The sequence below is a fragment of the Colossoma macropomum genome, unplaced genomic scaffold (genome assembly GCF_904425465.1).
Source record: "Colossoma macropomum unplaced genomic scaffold, Colossoma_macropomum, whole genome shotgun sequence".
Taxonomy (NCBI): Eukaryota; Metazoa; Chordata; class Actinopteri; order Characiformes; family Serrasalmidae; genus Colossoma; species Colossoma macropomum.
In genome coordinates, this window is record NW_023494803.1 from 43,206,004 (window position 1) to 43,221,923 (window position 15,920).

The following is a 15,920-nucleotide window of genomic DNA, read 5'->3' on the forward strand; positions in this document are numbered from 1 at the left end:
ATGGACATTAGTCTTAATTTCATATTGAAGGATTGTGGCATCAGAGTTGTTTCCTATAAAATTTGAATATATAAGGATATAGGACCCTGAAAATATAGGATCCTGGGAATACACAGCCATGGTAATGTAGGATTCTGGGAATATAGGGCTTGGGTAATATATAAACCTTTGAATATTGGTCCCTGGAAAAATGGGGTCATGGCAATATAGGGCTCTGGGAATATATGACTTGAGATATAGGACCTTGGAAATTTAGGGCTTGGGGAATATAGGAACCTGGGAAAAAGTGGCATTTGTAGAATAGCTATCTTGGGAATATAGGGCTTTAGAAATATGAGGCCCTGAAAATGCCCTGGGAATGTATGACTTTTGAGATATAGGACCTTGGAAACGTAGGGCTCGGGGGATATAGGGCCCAGGAATGTAGGACCCCGGGGAAAATGGCCTTGGTAAAATAAGATAATGGGAATATAGGGCTCTATAAATATGAGGCCCTGAAAATATAGAGTCCTATGAATAAAGAACACTGGGAATATAGAGTCCTGGGAATATAGGTCTGTTTCCTAGATGTTTTGGTGAGCAAATACAGGGTCCTGGGGACCAAGGGATAACCCCAGGGAAATATAAAAGTTCACAGTACAGTTTCAGGCTAAACTGATGAGTGTCTATTCATAGTGATTTCTCTAAAATTCACAGGAATTCTAATACAGGCTGGTAATGGCTCTACATTTTAAGTGACGGGCCACTAGTACACAAATCTAGCATGTAAACTAGCACCTCGTTGTGTAGCTACATGCTAAACGTAATGCATTTCTGCTCAGGCGTCTTGTAAATGTTCAGTAAGTGCTGAGAGGAAACGCTCATGAATCAGAGTCGCTCTCATGAATCAGACAGTTAATGTACCATTCCTCCCCATCGTACATATGCACTGCAAAGCGCTCTCCATTACGGTCTCATATTCCCTCTCTCTCTCCACTGCACGGTCCCAGTGCGCTCTCTCTCTCTGTACACATCCCTCCCTCCCCCACAGAGCACAGTATGTGTGTATAGGCTGGAATGAAAATCAATGGTAAAGAATTACAGCACAGTAATGAACATGAGCTTTGTATCTGCTGGGCGAACAGCCGTGTTGCTTTCACCACCACCACATGCTGCTGTGACCTTCCTGTGTGCTATAGACTGCTGATTAGACAGTCGCAACCTGACACGGAAGCTTCTGGAAACACTGTTGATTGAATTTATTGGTACCCTGACCCTGTTTGGGTACCCTAGCAATCCTGTAATAAACTGCAACTGCATTGGAAGAAGGTTCTGAAATAAATGAGTGCAGCAGAAATGGAAAGCGGCGCTCACTTCTCTTAGTTTGTTTATAAAGCCTAAAAAGAAGTCTGAGTTGAATTAATGACTATTGCTTGCTGCAAAGGTGGCAAATTTTCATTCGGAAAGTGCAGAAAGCTAAATGAGGGGAGTAGCTCCTAGAGGCAGCTATTTTCGTGTGCAGGCCTACTTATGCTAATGCTAGACTTGTTTATTACAATGCAGGGCCAGCAAAGGGGGGTCGAGGCAGGGTTGCCCCATGTCCCCGGCCATTGGCTCTGCCCTTGAGATGACCCTCAGATATGACAAGAAGTAAATAAAACATACTAGTAAAATATAATAAACATGGAAAGTCACACCTCCCTTAATTGTTGTTGCTAAGTCTGTCAAGCCTTCAGTTCAGGCTTTCTGAATTCATTTTAAAGTTTGTTCCACACTTTTACCTGGTTATTGCCTGCACTTAAGGATTCGTTAAAGAAAGCATTACAGACCGTAAGCATAAGGTAGTAAAATAGGATGTCATCACTAGTCAAACACATAAAAACGCATTGATGCTTAAGGTAACAGCTTTATACATATTCCAGCTACAAGAAACCTAAAGATAGCATATATTCTCTGGCATGGCAAGACTTATGCTTGGACACGCTCTCAAAGACTTCCATGTCAAAATTGAGCTTTTTCAGCACCACATCAAGGCTGCTTTCAGCTAATGCGCCTAATGCAGGATGCTCAGAGCCCTGGTGAGGTGACTTAGTGGAGAGAGTGGCCTGCCGTGGCACTACATACACGCCAGTAATACTGATATCTTCCACCGTGTCAGGGCCTCGTGTGAGAGAGAGTCCTCCGTTCATACGCAGCCATTATGAAACAGCTCTCCTGCACCCCCACATGCTTTTCAATGCGACCCCGGCTCAGAGAGAACATGAGTCATGCCGTGTGGTGTGTGAGTGAGGGAGAGAAATGGAGAGAGAGAGAGAGTGCATAAGGGAAAGATTTAGATTTCAAATTAAATAAGTCAAGAGCTGGAGAGAAGTCAAGGTGAATATATAATGTTTGATAACAAGTTGCTGAAATGTTTCTTTTAGAACGCAATGATGGCAGTTAGTCAGTTAGCTCTGCTTCGCTGGTCGGGTCTATTTTGGGCAGGTTTAATTTTCAATGTAATTAAGCTCTGACATGATGAAATGTTCCCTGATAGTGTGGATGAGATGCACCATGGCTAATGAATCCCCTTGCTCTTTGTTTTGCAGGTGTCTGATCCTGATTTACAATGGAAAAACTGCTTGTCTGCCTGTTGGTTATTGGAATGGCAGTGAAGGCCCAGATCTGTCCCAAGCGCTGCGTCTGTCAAATACTGTCCCCGAACCTTGCAACGCTCTGTGCAAAAAAAGGGCTGCTGTTTGTCCCGCCCAACATCGACCGGCACACGGTGGAGCTGAGGCTTGCTGACAACTTTGTCACCAGCGTAAAACGGAAAGACTTTGCCAACATGACCAGGCTGGTGGACCTCACCTTGTCAAGGAATACAATAAGCTACATCACGCCATATGCATTCGCAGACCTGGAGAACCTTCGGGCCTTGCATCTCAACCACAACCGGCTCACTCGGATAGGCAACGATACCTTCAGTGGCATGTCCAAGCTGCATCACTTGATCCTCAACAACAACCAACTTACCCTCATCCACCTGGGAGCCTTCAATGACCTTCTGGCACTGGAGGAACTTGACCTTTCTTACAACAACTTGGAGACTATACCCTGGGAGGCCATCCAGAAGATGATTAGCTTGCACACCCTCAGCTTGGACCACAACATGATCGATTACATTCCCGAAGGTACATTCTCCCTTTTGCAAAAGCTCAACCGACTAGACGTGACCTCCAACAAGCTCCAGAAGCTCCCGCCGGACCCACTGTTCCAGCGAGCCCAGGTGCTGGCGACTTCCGGAGTGCTAAACCCTTCCTCGTTTGCCCTGAGTTTCGGAGGAAACCCCTTGCACTGCAACTGCGAGCTTCTGTGGCTTCGGCGCTTGAGTCGGGAAGATGACTTGGAGACCTGTGCAACTCCCTCCCATCTCTCGGGGCGCTATTTCTGGTCCATTCCGGAGGAGGAGTTCCTCTGTGAACCTCCACTAATCACTCGCTACTCTCATGAGATGAGGGTCCTTGAGGGTCAGAGAGTGACACTGAAGTGCAAAGCAAGGGGTGATCCTGAACCTGCTATTCACTGGATATCCCCAGAAGGGAAGCTAGTGTCAAACTCCTCGCGTACCATAGTCTACAACAATGGGACTTTGGACATCCTCATTAGCACAGTAAAAGATTCTGGTTCTTTCACTTGCATCTCCTCCAATCCGGCCGGAGAAGCCCACCAAACCGTGGAGCTTCTGATCATCAAGCTTCCTCACATCAGCAACAGCACCAATAACATCCAGGAGCCGGACCCAGGATCATCCGATATATCGACCTCCACCAGGGCTGGAGCCAATGGAAGCAACCACACGGCGGACTCCAAGACGAGCCCAGACAAACGGGTGGTTATAGCGGAAGCCACTTCCTCCACTGCACTTATCAAATTCAACTTCCAGAGGAATATACCTGGAATACGCATGTTTCAGATTCAGTATAATGGCACTTATGACGACTCCCTTGTTTACAGGTAAGCTAAGTCTGTTGCGCAGTATTATTCAAAACTCATTTATTATTTAATTATACTCTTTTTTTGGCAAAAAGCAGAAACATGACAGAAAATGACAATAAAGCCTCTACAACTAAAAATGAAATCTGTCATTAATTAGTGTATCCACCTTTTTCTTTTAGTTTCCATTTGTTTTCAGGAGACTTGCTCTGAGGTTTTCGAAGAAATCTGCAGGGATATTTTTCCATGCCAAAATACAATTAATCACAAATTATAATGTAGAAATGTATAAATTATAAATTATCATTGCATAAAATCTTCACATCTCAGATGTCCAGTCAATGTTAGTGCAGGGGAGTCAAACACAACCACTAAATGGGCCATATTAAAAAATCTCAACAAATCCATGGGCCAGCTGTGTTTTTATTTTATTATTACTTAACATTTTGCTATGACCCTAACTGGCCATTGTTTGTTCAAAATGTTCCAAAACTACAATGGCAAAAAATAGGCAGTGAATACTTGAATGATTCAAAAATAAGTTTAAATAAAAACAAATTGTTTTATAGAAAACAATAAACTGCATTAGCTGCAGATCACTGTTAAACCCTGTAAATGTCCCCAGTCTACAGTAGGTCTTTAGAATTGCTCATGCGGTGGGAACACACATTATGTTGCAGTGCAGGCTGGGAATTGTAGTGCGGCTCATAGTGAAATGGGCTAATATTAATAGAAATTAAAATAATTTTGCAGGCCCAATAGGATTGTGCCACCGGCCTAACTTGGCCCGCGGGCCTTGTGTTTGACACATGGGTTCTAGTGCAAATGTTCTCCTTTTCTCAGTGAGGTTCTTGACAGCTATACATCCTTTCAGACCCACAGCGCTGAGTCGTCTTCTCACAGTGGAAGGATGGACAGAAACACCTGTGGATGTTTTCAGATCTGAAGCAGCTTGATTTTCTCCTGTCTCTCAGAGATGAAAGCTTTAAGTGCTTTGGTGTTGACCAGCTCTTCCAGGTGGTTGTTAGGAGGCACAATTTCTCTGTAGCTTTTAATCATTTTTTTGAACACTTCTGGTTTTGGTCACTTATTTCCCTTTAACATTCTCCTTCTATATGCGAGTAGGTTACCTTATATCTAATCTCCTCAGAAACATCTCCTATAAATGAATCATTTGTAGTTAAAGGCCATTTTGATTGGAAATTAAATAAATGAAGATTGTTTTCTGGCTTTTGTACAATAATGTATATATATGTAATACCCAATATTCTGAACTTTGGTCCAAAACATGTCTCAGACATTGTTCGTTTTTTTTGTTTGTGTTTGTACACAGCAACATTCACCCCTGTAAGACTGCAACCACAACCGCAACCTTCATTTAGAGGAAAGCCAATAAGGGCAATTAGCTTAACGAGTGCAGCTCATTTCCATTGCCAAACAATTGAGGGGTAATTGGACCAGAATTAGCTTGAATGTAAACTGAGCTTGTTCTTTTTGCACTAGACTTCATACATGCATCTCTTTAACTCCGGCGACCCGAAAAGATTATCTGTGCATGAAATGGTCTTCAGTGCTCAACCTCGCCAACCTAAAGTGTAATGCCTATTTATTATTTATTTACATGTTTATTGTGCGGACGAATACTAACACGGTGGCATTTGACCAGATAATTGGTGGTATAATCAGGAAACCGCTGAATAGAACTGACTGAGAGCGGCTGTGGTGGGTGTGCAGAAGTGATTGATACAGACAGTGGCAGCCATCTTACAATAGGGACCCGCAGAAGAAGCTGGAGAGGAGCTAATGGAGGTATTTGGTTCTGGAGTGCATCCTAGTTCAAAAACCTCAATAGAATGAGACACCTACTCAGGCCAAGTGCAGCCTCCAGTGACAGGTATTAGCAGTGACAGAAGCCAAATGTGAAGAGAGAGGAGCCTTACTTGGCCCGCCAACAAATAAAGCCATCACTTTTTGTGGCAATCTAATGAAGAGAGGAGAAGGCTTGGTGTGAGAATGGAAATCAATGGCGTATGTAAGTGAGTGGAGCCGCGATGCCTTTTAGCCCAGTGTGTCAAATGGCAGCTGCACCTGTCCTTGTGAGTCTTGCTCCATTATGAAAGCGCTTTCTTATATTATGTGAACACAGACATCACTGGCTTTGTCCTTTTCTATGCAGAGTCATTCTGTAGTCATGAGCTGTTCTCAGCACGTTTGCTATGTGAATGAACTCATTTAAAGAAAATTTTATTTTAACATTGATTTATTGCATGCAGCTAGCGTAAGAAGTGATCTGTAACTGAATTAGTGATTCATCTTTGCATTTAAGGATGAATTAACTATTTATCATTGTGATTTAGACTGTTTTAATGATTCATCTTTGCGTTTTACAGTGATTTAGTGATTCATCTTTGTGTTTTAGGCTGATTCAATGATTCATCTTTGTGTTTTAGGCTGATTCAGTGATTCATCTTTGTATTTTAGGCTGATTCAATGATTCATCTTTGTGTTTTTAGCTGATTAAGTGATTCATCTTTGTGTTTTAGGCTGATTTAGTGATTTTATCTTTGTGTGTTAGGCTGATTCAATGATTCATCTTTGTATTTTAGGCTGATTTAGTGATTCATCTTAGTGTTTTAGACTGATTTAGTGATTCATCTTTTTGTTTTCGGCTGATTAGTGATTCATCTTAGTGTTTTAGACTGATTTAGTGATTTATCGTTGTGTTTTAGGCTGATTAGTGATTCATCTTTGTGTTTTAGAGTGATTTACTGATTCACATTTGTGTTTTAGAGTGGTATAATATATAATACTGTACATAAAGCATATAAAGCCTCATTTGAATACCAGATTAAAAAAGCACATGGTAAAATAAGTGTGGGTATCATAGCTATCTGTACTCATTACACACACTATTTATTGCACATTGTATTGTATTGGCAGGTAAAGTCTCAGCTTATTGTTAAAAGCACTGAGAGTAATATAAAAGTCCATTTTTGTGAACCATTAAATTTAACATCCATAGGCAGTGATTCTTTAAGAGTACACCTTCTGCATTTTATTGCAGGCAAGAATAGGAAGATTTTCATCCACTGATTACAAACAATAATAATAAAACGAGCATAAGCACATCATTTAGAGCCTTAAAGTGCTGTTTTAGATGCCATTGGCTGCTGGTTATTGCACTGAAAGCTCAGTATCTGAGTGTAATAACCATCTGAAGGTGAGACGCCCTGAATCCTTTACATTAGTGCTTTAGAAAACACAGGTTTATTCTTCTGAAGTCCCTGACTGTAGTTTGCAGAGCCTGCTCAGATAGTAATCTATACCTTTGGGAATATTTGTACATATTTTAAATGACCACAGCCATAAATTTCTGAATATTTTAACATTATCTGCCATATTGTGGTAAGTATGAATTCATCCATGATGCTTGTTAGACCAGCTAAACATATGGAGAATTTTGATTGTTTTTGTCATTGTTTATGGTCCAAAGGAGCCCAAATGCTCTAAGTGTAATAATAATAATAATAATAATAATAATAATAATAATAATAATGATAATAGTAAGCATTTAAAAATCAATCCTTTTTTCCCTTCAGTTTGTTTCCTTTCTTTTGATCTAATGAAGACCTGGTAGGCAGAAATTGATTGAACTCTGATTTTAGCCACAAAATATGTGCTCACATTTTGAGAAAGGGTAAGAAAATCCATAAATGACCATAAAACATGATCATGTATAATTATATATGTAATTTTCTGTATAGGACTTAGTCACCAGGTCAAAATTATGTGAAATCTTATTAGTACCAAGCCGATAAAACCGCATTAAGTATGTTTAAAGGCCTAATTAAACATCTCACAGAGATATTAGCATCATATTTTGGCCCATTGAACATCCGTTCTGATCTATTGCTATCAAAACTGGGAAGTTTCCAACTTCAGAGTGAGACAAATCTACATAAACAGCCCTCCACTTGGAAAGTCTTCACATCTCAAGAGCTCTGACTTCTCCAAGCTGCACTTCCGTGACATCACTTCAGAATGATGGCACCCAAAGAATAAGCAGTATAAGTAGCATGTTTTAAGCTTTTTAAATGAGCTTTCAATGTGCTGTTTGTGTACAAAATCACTAAATGCAGGGGAATGTTTGGGTAATTGGACGGTTAAATCCTTCTGTGCAAGATTTCTGATCAAACTGAGTTCTATTGTGTCATTTTCACTGCTTTAGTAACGAATCAACTCTTTAAATCATGTGGAAAAGCTATTTGAGAGCTTTCTTCTAATGAACACAGAGGCCAAACGAGCTCTTACTTACGGTGAGCAACTTCACATAGTTGAAGCTGGGATGGGAAGATGGGAAGAAGGATGATCTGATTTGGAAAATTCACAGAGTTCCTATTTATCATGAATGCAGACTAAATCCTCACTAGCCAGAATCTATACTAAGATGCTGCTACACTCAGAAACAAAGGTACTAAACTGTCTCTGGGGTGGAACCCTCAAGGCTCCATCTCAGTACCTTTAGTCAGGGAACATAACTGAACCATAATCCACTGAAATGATATGTTCTAAGCTGTACTGACTCCACACACCCCGTCTCGTCTCCAGGCTTTTATTTTACTGTTCTGTTTAAAACATTCGGTTATGAAAAGGTACAAATACGAACTTTTCACCTGGAAAAACTTATTTAAGGTTCACAATCAGACCTTAAAACCACTGTTGTAGCTTTGAGGGAACGTTTACACATAACCTTTATTTCTAACAGTGTATATGGCTAATATTCTGGTACTTCCTGCTGAGGCAGTTCAACTGGAATAGATAGCTGAAGTTGAGAGAATTCCACATCTAAGCAGTTTTTCTCCATAGGAAAAATTACTGTTTCCAGAAATCTTCTCTATGACACTCTTTATTAAACAAAAATGTTTCAAAGCTGATGTTTTTTGTCCTGTGTACATTTGGGCCCCTGAATGCACTGATGAATGCACCAAAAAATGCTGCAGCTTTTTAACTAAAAAAGTTTGTTCCCTGTTTAACATATTGAGTCTTAATGCCTATAATTAAATTCGCATAAGAATAATATGTGTTTTACATTTGTTGATATATTATTTGCAGTTCAATGAACTGAAAACTGTAATATTTGAAATGCAATGAAATGTTTTTATTCTTTTCTTTAAAAACAATTAAAGTTTATAGTTGTAGACATAACTGTCATTAAACTTTGAATATATTATAAATACACTAAGTAATGACACCTTTCAGTGCTACCTATTGAGTTATACTGTAACTAAAATGCACTTAAATTAGATTTCAATATCAATTAGACGCACTTAATTTCATTCAACAAATAAAATGTAATTAAGTGCCCTTTTATAAGACATGCTTAATTATAAACTTAAATATATTATTAGGAATAATTAAGCCCAATTTAGTACTGTTGTACTGTTGAAATGCATCTATGCCTCCAAGTGCTTTTCTGATCTATGTTAAGCAATTAAGACATAAATTCTAACACACTTAAAAAATATTTTAAGTGTATTCTAATGGGTGCAGATACCAGGTTTTGCTTACTAGTTAATTTGAGTTGTATTGTAATTAAAATGTACTAAAGCATACTTTAAAAGTCATTGCTTTAAAATATACTTTTAAAATAGACTTAAGTTGATGACAATTAAATATGCTTGCTTCAGTATGTGTAGAAATGCATTTATTCAGTTACATTTTCATGATAATATACAATAAGATATATTTTACAATTTTGAATATACTATACTTTAAAAATACAGGGAAGTATGTTTTAAATGCATTTCCATAAAATACATGGAATTAAAAAAAATGAAAAACCTTTAGTATTCTCTATATGTAAAAGTTCTCTATGCACTTCTTCGCTATTGATGCCATTGATGCTATTGATGCCATTGATGCTATTGATAATTGACTTAAATAAATCAGTGTAGCTGACCAAAAGCCTGAGTGAAGCAGGTTCAGAATATCAAGGCAGGATATGGAGGTTACTGTGATGTATCTGTAGTTTTGAAAGTGAAATGTTTTCAATTCTTGTTTGATACAGGATTTCAGCTGCTTATCAGTTCAGGGTCTCCTTTGTTGTATTTTTCATTTCATAATGCGACAGATGTTATCAGTAGCTGGCAGGTCTGGACTGCAGGAGGGTCAGTTTAGCACCCAGACTCTTTTAATATGGAGCAATAATAAATGCAGAATGTGGTTTTACACTGTCTTACTGAAATATTTAAGGCCCTCCCTGAAAAAGACGTTGTCTGTATGGCAGCATATGTTGCCAAAACATGTATATATCATTCAGCATTAATGGTGCCTTCACAGATGTTCATGTCACCCATGCCATGTGCACTAATGCACCCCTATAACAAATCAGTCTTTTGAACTGTGCACTGATAACAAGCTGAGTGGTCTTTAGCCCAGAGGACACATGATTTCCAAAAAGAATTTCAAATGTTGATTCGTCAGACCTCAGGACACTTTTCCACTTTCACCTCAGTCCATTTTAAATGAGCTCCAGCCCAGAGAAGGCGGCAGCATTTCTGGATCCCGTTTATGAACAGTTTCTTCTTTGCATTTTAGAGTTTTAACTTGCATGTGTGGAGGCAGGGATAAACCTTTAGTATTCTGTATATGTAAGAATTCTCTATGCACTTCTTTGTTATTGATGCCATTGATGCTATTGATGATTGACTTGAATACGTTGGTGTTGCCAACCAAAAGCCTGAATGAAGCAGGTTCAGAATATCAGGGCAAAACATGGAGGTTACTGCGATGTATCTAGTGCATAAAGCGCTTAAACAGAATCAGATGGGATTGGATTATCTAGAAAAGGAATGCGTTTCATTATGTTTATTCATGTATGTATTAACAGTAAAGGACATCATGTGAATGAATCAGATACATCCATTCATCATCTGCTCTTTCACATTTGAACAGATGATAAATTCTTGAGCATAAACTCAGAGAATTAAAGTACTTTGTATTCTTCTCACATTCTGCCTCATCAGCGTGGAACTGAATGCACACTGTACTGTTTATTACCGCTGAATGTTACGGCCATAACCTTTCAGACTAAAGCGGAGTCATACGGCCGTGGACTTTTAATAGAGGAAATTATTCTGCAAGTTTTTATATGTATAATATAGATAGGGCTCTAGACCTCGGCTTGTTTTTATTGGTGAACCACTGCTGGTGGCTTTTTGTTCATAAATTACTGCATGCAGTTGATTTAATTTCCTTTACGGCTCTAATCAGGGAGAACCACAGCTATCGGGTCAGATTTTACTGCAGGAACCGACCACACATCACAGGAGTGCAGTTTACCCTCTAAATGTATTATAGTGTATATAGGTTAAAGCACATGCAACATATTATAATGTACATGGAATCATTTAATGATATAGTAAGAGAATAAAGCACCTGTAGCATATTATTATGTTTAATATGGATCAATATACACCGATCAGGCATAACATTATGACCACCTCCTTGTTTCTACACTCGTCCATTTTATCAGCTCCACTTACTATATAGGTGCAGCAGCACTGCTGTGTCTGATCCACTCAGACCAGCGCAACACACACTAACACACCACCACCACGTCGGTGTTACTGCAGTGCTGAGAATGATCCACCACCCAAATAGCACCTGCTCTGTGAGGGTCCATGGGGGTCCTGGCCACTGAAGAACAGGGTAAAAGGGGGCTAACAAAGTATGCAGAGAAACAGATGGACTACAGTCTGTAACTGTAGAACTACAAAGTGCACCTATATAGTAAGTGGAGCTGATAAAATGGACAATGAGCGTAGAAACAAGGAGGTGGTCATAATGTTATGCCTGATTGGTGTAATGTATTATAATAAACATGGAGTAATGTACTTATGCTGTATTGTAATGCATCTGTAATAATACACTTATAACTTAGAATGTATATAGATACAGTATATTATAATGTATTATGATGCATGTGGAATAATACACCTATAACATACTGTAAGTATACTATGAAGCACTTATAGCATATTGCAATGTATGTAGAATAATCCACTTTTTTATATGGAAGAATGCACTTATAACATATTTATTTAATTATTTATAACAATGCAAATGGAATAATGCAACTCCAACATATGATAATGCATATGGAACAATGTGCTTATACCATATTATAAATGCACCTATAGCATGTTGTAATATCCATGGTATAATGCACCTATGACATATTATAATGCATATGAAAATGCAAATATAACATATTACAACATGTATACAGAATAATGCACCTGTTATGTATTGTAATATATATGCAATAATGTGAGGTATTTAAATGTACATGTTGTAATACATTCATGAGATATGGAATGATGCACACTGTATGTATACATACATGTATATGTTTGAAAATGGTTCTATATTGCACCAAATAGGGTTCTTCTATTGTTATCAGCTTGGCATTGTAACAAAAGCAGAACCCTTTTCGTGCTGCATAGAACCATTAAAAATATCAAATCAAATTCATATGAAACACATATAAACGTCACATGTTGTCAGTCAGCCAAGATAGGTTTGGTGTCTAAAGTTTGCATCTTTAGTTTTATACCGGAGCTATGAGGCTAATGTAGCTAACAAGTAATGGGAGCTAATGCCCCATTAATTAGCATGGTGCTAACTGCATGCCTAAATCACCAAACCATACTGAGTTCAGTGTCTCTAATAGACTTGATCATGTAGTTTCTGACACTGTATGATCTATAAATCATTTCGTACATGTCTTGGCTGATTGACTCTGTCTGGTGGGGGGTGGGGGGTTTGAGTAAATCGTGATTCTGTTTGTCAGACTATCACTTTGTGATGTAGCTCTGGGAACCATTTGAGACTCCTGTATGCAGTTCCTGTCAGGCAGCAGAGCGCGAGTGGGTGTTTATGTGTCAGAGCTATAGGCATACGCTGCTGTACATTTCCATGAGCTCAGCAGCTCCTGTCCGTCTTCAGTAACCTCCATGTTGGAGAAGTCAGAGAAGGAAGTGCTGGGACAGCTGGGCAGCTGGGTCAGCGAATCCTGACGGAGCCTCTGAACATCATCAGCTCCACTTTATTCACTCAGTAGTGGAGGATGTTGGTAATATGTACCGCAAGCAGGGCTTCGCTGTGGCTGATTTTGTATCCCTTCAACCTTTTGGGATTTCATAAGTTTGTTTGAAAGATCACCCAGTATGCACAGTCGTATGCAAAAGTTTGTGCACATCAAATCGAATGTTGTTGATTTTCTATTTACATTTATTTATCTAAGTGTGAATAAGTTAGCACATCCTCTACAGAGAACACACTGCCGGGGATGTGGGAAGGTATTTTAAGATTTTTTCTAATTTACATCACACAGTGTGTTATACAGTGCTATAATGAGGCAAAAGATATTGATATATACACATAACTGAGGCATCCAATCCCTTATGCACATCATCACTCTACTCTGATCTGGACAAACTTTGATTGTGTCATGCCCACAGTCAGTGAGATGTTACACTGAAACACACACTGAGTGGGAGATACAGCGATTTATCAAATATTATTATCACATTAGATGATGTTTTAAGTTAGAAAAGCAATATTAGGCTGATTTGAGGCTCTGAACTGGCCTGTAACTCTGCATAGACTTTCTCTCTGTGCCCCTTAACCTGTGTGTGTTTGAGTGACGCCCCCCAAAGCAGCAAACCTTTGGCTCACTTTATTCTTATTAGTTTTAACAGCGGCAATCCTGAAATCAAGAGGTGCTGCAGCGTCCCTGCACACTGCTGCAGATTTTCATGCATAATTACTGTTTTTTTGCATAAAGCATAACATGTGGCCTGTGCAAAAGTTATGGCATACAAAAAAATTTTACATATATTGACTAGATTTAACATAATTTCACTTTTTCGCAGTATATAATAGTATCTTGTGAAGAGAAATGATCTTAAATCTAGTCAATATATCCAACATTTCCCATTTTGAGATGGTTGTGCACTTAATATGGGATTATAGCTTATTTCTAGACATTCTTTTTACTTGTTTTAGGTCATTTTATCAAGTAAAATTATCTCACTATACTGGCAGATAATTTAACTGGTTTCAAACACATTTCTTAAAACAAGCAAAATTATCTGCCAGATAAATCTACTTAATAAAATTTGTCAAAACAAGTAAAACATGTTTGAAAAATAAGTTAAACAATCTTAAAATAAGCTTCCAACAATCTTAATAGGAGAAGTATTAGATTAACTAACTAGATTTTAGTATCATTTTTTGCCATATATATATATATATATATATATATATACATGCATACATACATCATCGAAACCGCTTATCCTTCTGGGTCGCGGTGGGGTGCTGGAGCCTATCCCAGCGGTCATTGGGCGGTAGGCAGGATACACCCTGGACAGGTCGCCAGTCCATCGCAGTATATATATATATATATATATATATATATATATATATATATATATATATATATATATACAAAACTATTCCATTACATTTAATTATTTTCATTTCCAAATCCTGAGATCAGCAGTCAAAAATATCTCAAGGCAGTGATCTTACTAAGATATAAAAGGTTATCATATTGTGTACGAGTTTTACTGTTTTGACAGTGAAATATTTGACCTTCAGTGTCTCCAAAAAGCACAGAACACAGATAGAAACTAATTATCCTGAACACAAGGTTGGCAAAACCTCCTAAATATCCTAATTAACTCACTAACCAAGTTGGCTATGAAATCAGTGAATCACACTGAAGCTATTTTTTGTGGTAAGTTTAAGGAACAGGAAACAGCAGGAAGAATGAAAACATCTTTGCATGATTGTGTCTGGTTGTCTGTCAGTGTGGTTTATCACATTGAATAGCTAAACAGATTTTATGAAGATTATATTAGAAATGATCTACATTTCCATCGAATTACAGCAGCGATGCTTTGCAGTCACAGAAACCAAATGTGCAGAAGCTTCAGGCCAATTTAACCCGATTTTAACAGACGTAACACGATAAACTGTGTGAAAAGTGGAGGCCAGTCTTCATTTTAAAGTGGACTCTACCACGGCATCTGGGAATGTCTGGCAGTGTTTCATTGTATTGTGTATAATTGAATTCATATTGTGATTTCTGTGAACCTGACTGGGCAGACAGTGTCATTTGGAGGCGCTCTGTGAGTCTGCGGAGGACGCTGCACTGGAGACTGGGCGGTTAATCATTTTTGACAATTATAATTGAGAAGTCACTCAGATTCATGCTCCTTATTGCTGCAGACGAGAGGTAATGGACAGACGCTAAAGAAATCTTCTGTCATTTTATCAAATGAAACTTAAACTAACCATTTGCTTTCTTTTGATGGCAGTTTTTAACCCTTTAAGGCTTATGTCCAGCAGTGTTCCATTCACTGTTTGTTTTGTCCACTTTAACTCATTAAAATCTGCCCAGAGGAGTCCATGTGCATGCATGTCTATAAAATTGTGGTGTATAGAGATAAAAAAATGGACATTCTGCAATAAACCATGAAGTAAAAGCCATCATATTTGTCCAAAAGTATCCAGACAGTCCATCTAATGAGTGAATTCAGCCACTTTAGGGTCACCCATTTGGTGCCCAGTTGTGCACAGCTTATAATCTCCATAGTAAAGCACTGACCAATAGAATGGGATGCTTTGGAGCAGCTGCACATGAGCCTAAGGTCACTATGGCCGATATGAAACATGGGCTAGAGGGGTATAAAGCCCCCCCAGCTTTGGGCTGTGGAGCAGTGGAACTGTGTTCTCTGGAGTGATGGAGCTCCATCCACTACCTTTGGGATGAGTTGGAGTGATCCAGAACTGACCATCCAACATCAGTACCTGACCTCACTAATGCACAATCAAATCCTCACAGCAATGTTCAACATCTAGTGTAAAGCCTTACCAGAAGAGTAGAGGCTGTT

At 38.7% G+C, this 15,920-nt stretch overlaps 1 protein-coding gene across 1 annotated transcript in view; it reads left to right on the top strand.

Moving 5' to 3' along the window:
- lrfn5a (leucine rich repeat and fibronectin type III domain containing 5a) overlaps positions 1–15,920 on the top strand; it is a 96,182-nt gene that overhangs the window by 74,066 nt on the left and 6,196 nt on the right. The window contains exon 2 of the mRNA XM_036594072.1: positions 2,568–3,975. Within this exon, the coding sequence (XP_036449965.1) occupies positions 2,588–3,975 (1,388 nt within the window). The 5' untranslated portion in view covers positions 2,568–2,587. The remainder of the gene's footprint in view (positions 1–2,567; positions 3,976–15,920) is intronic.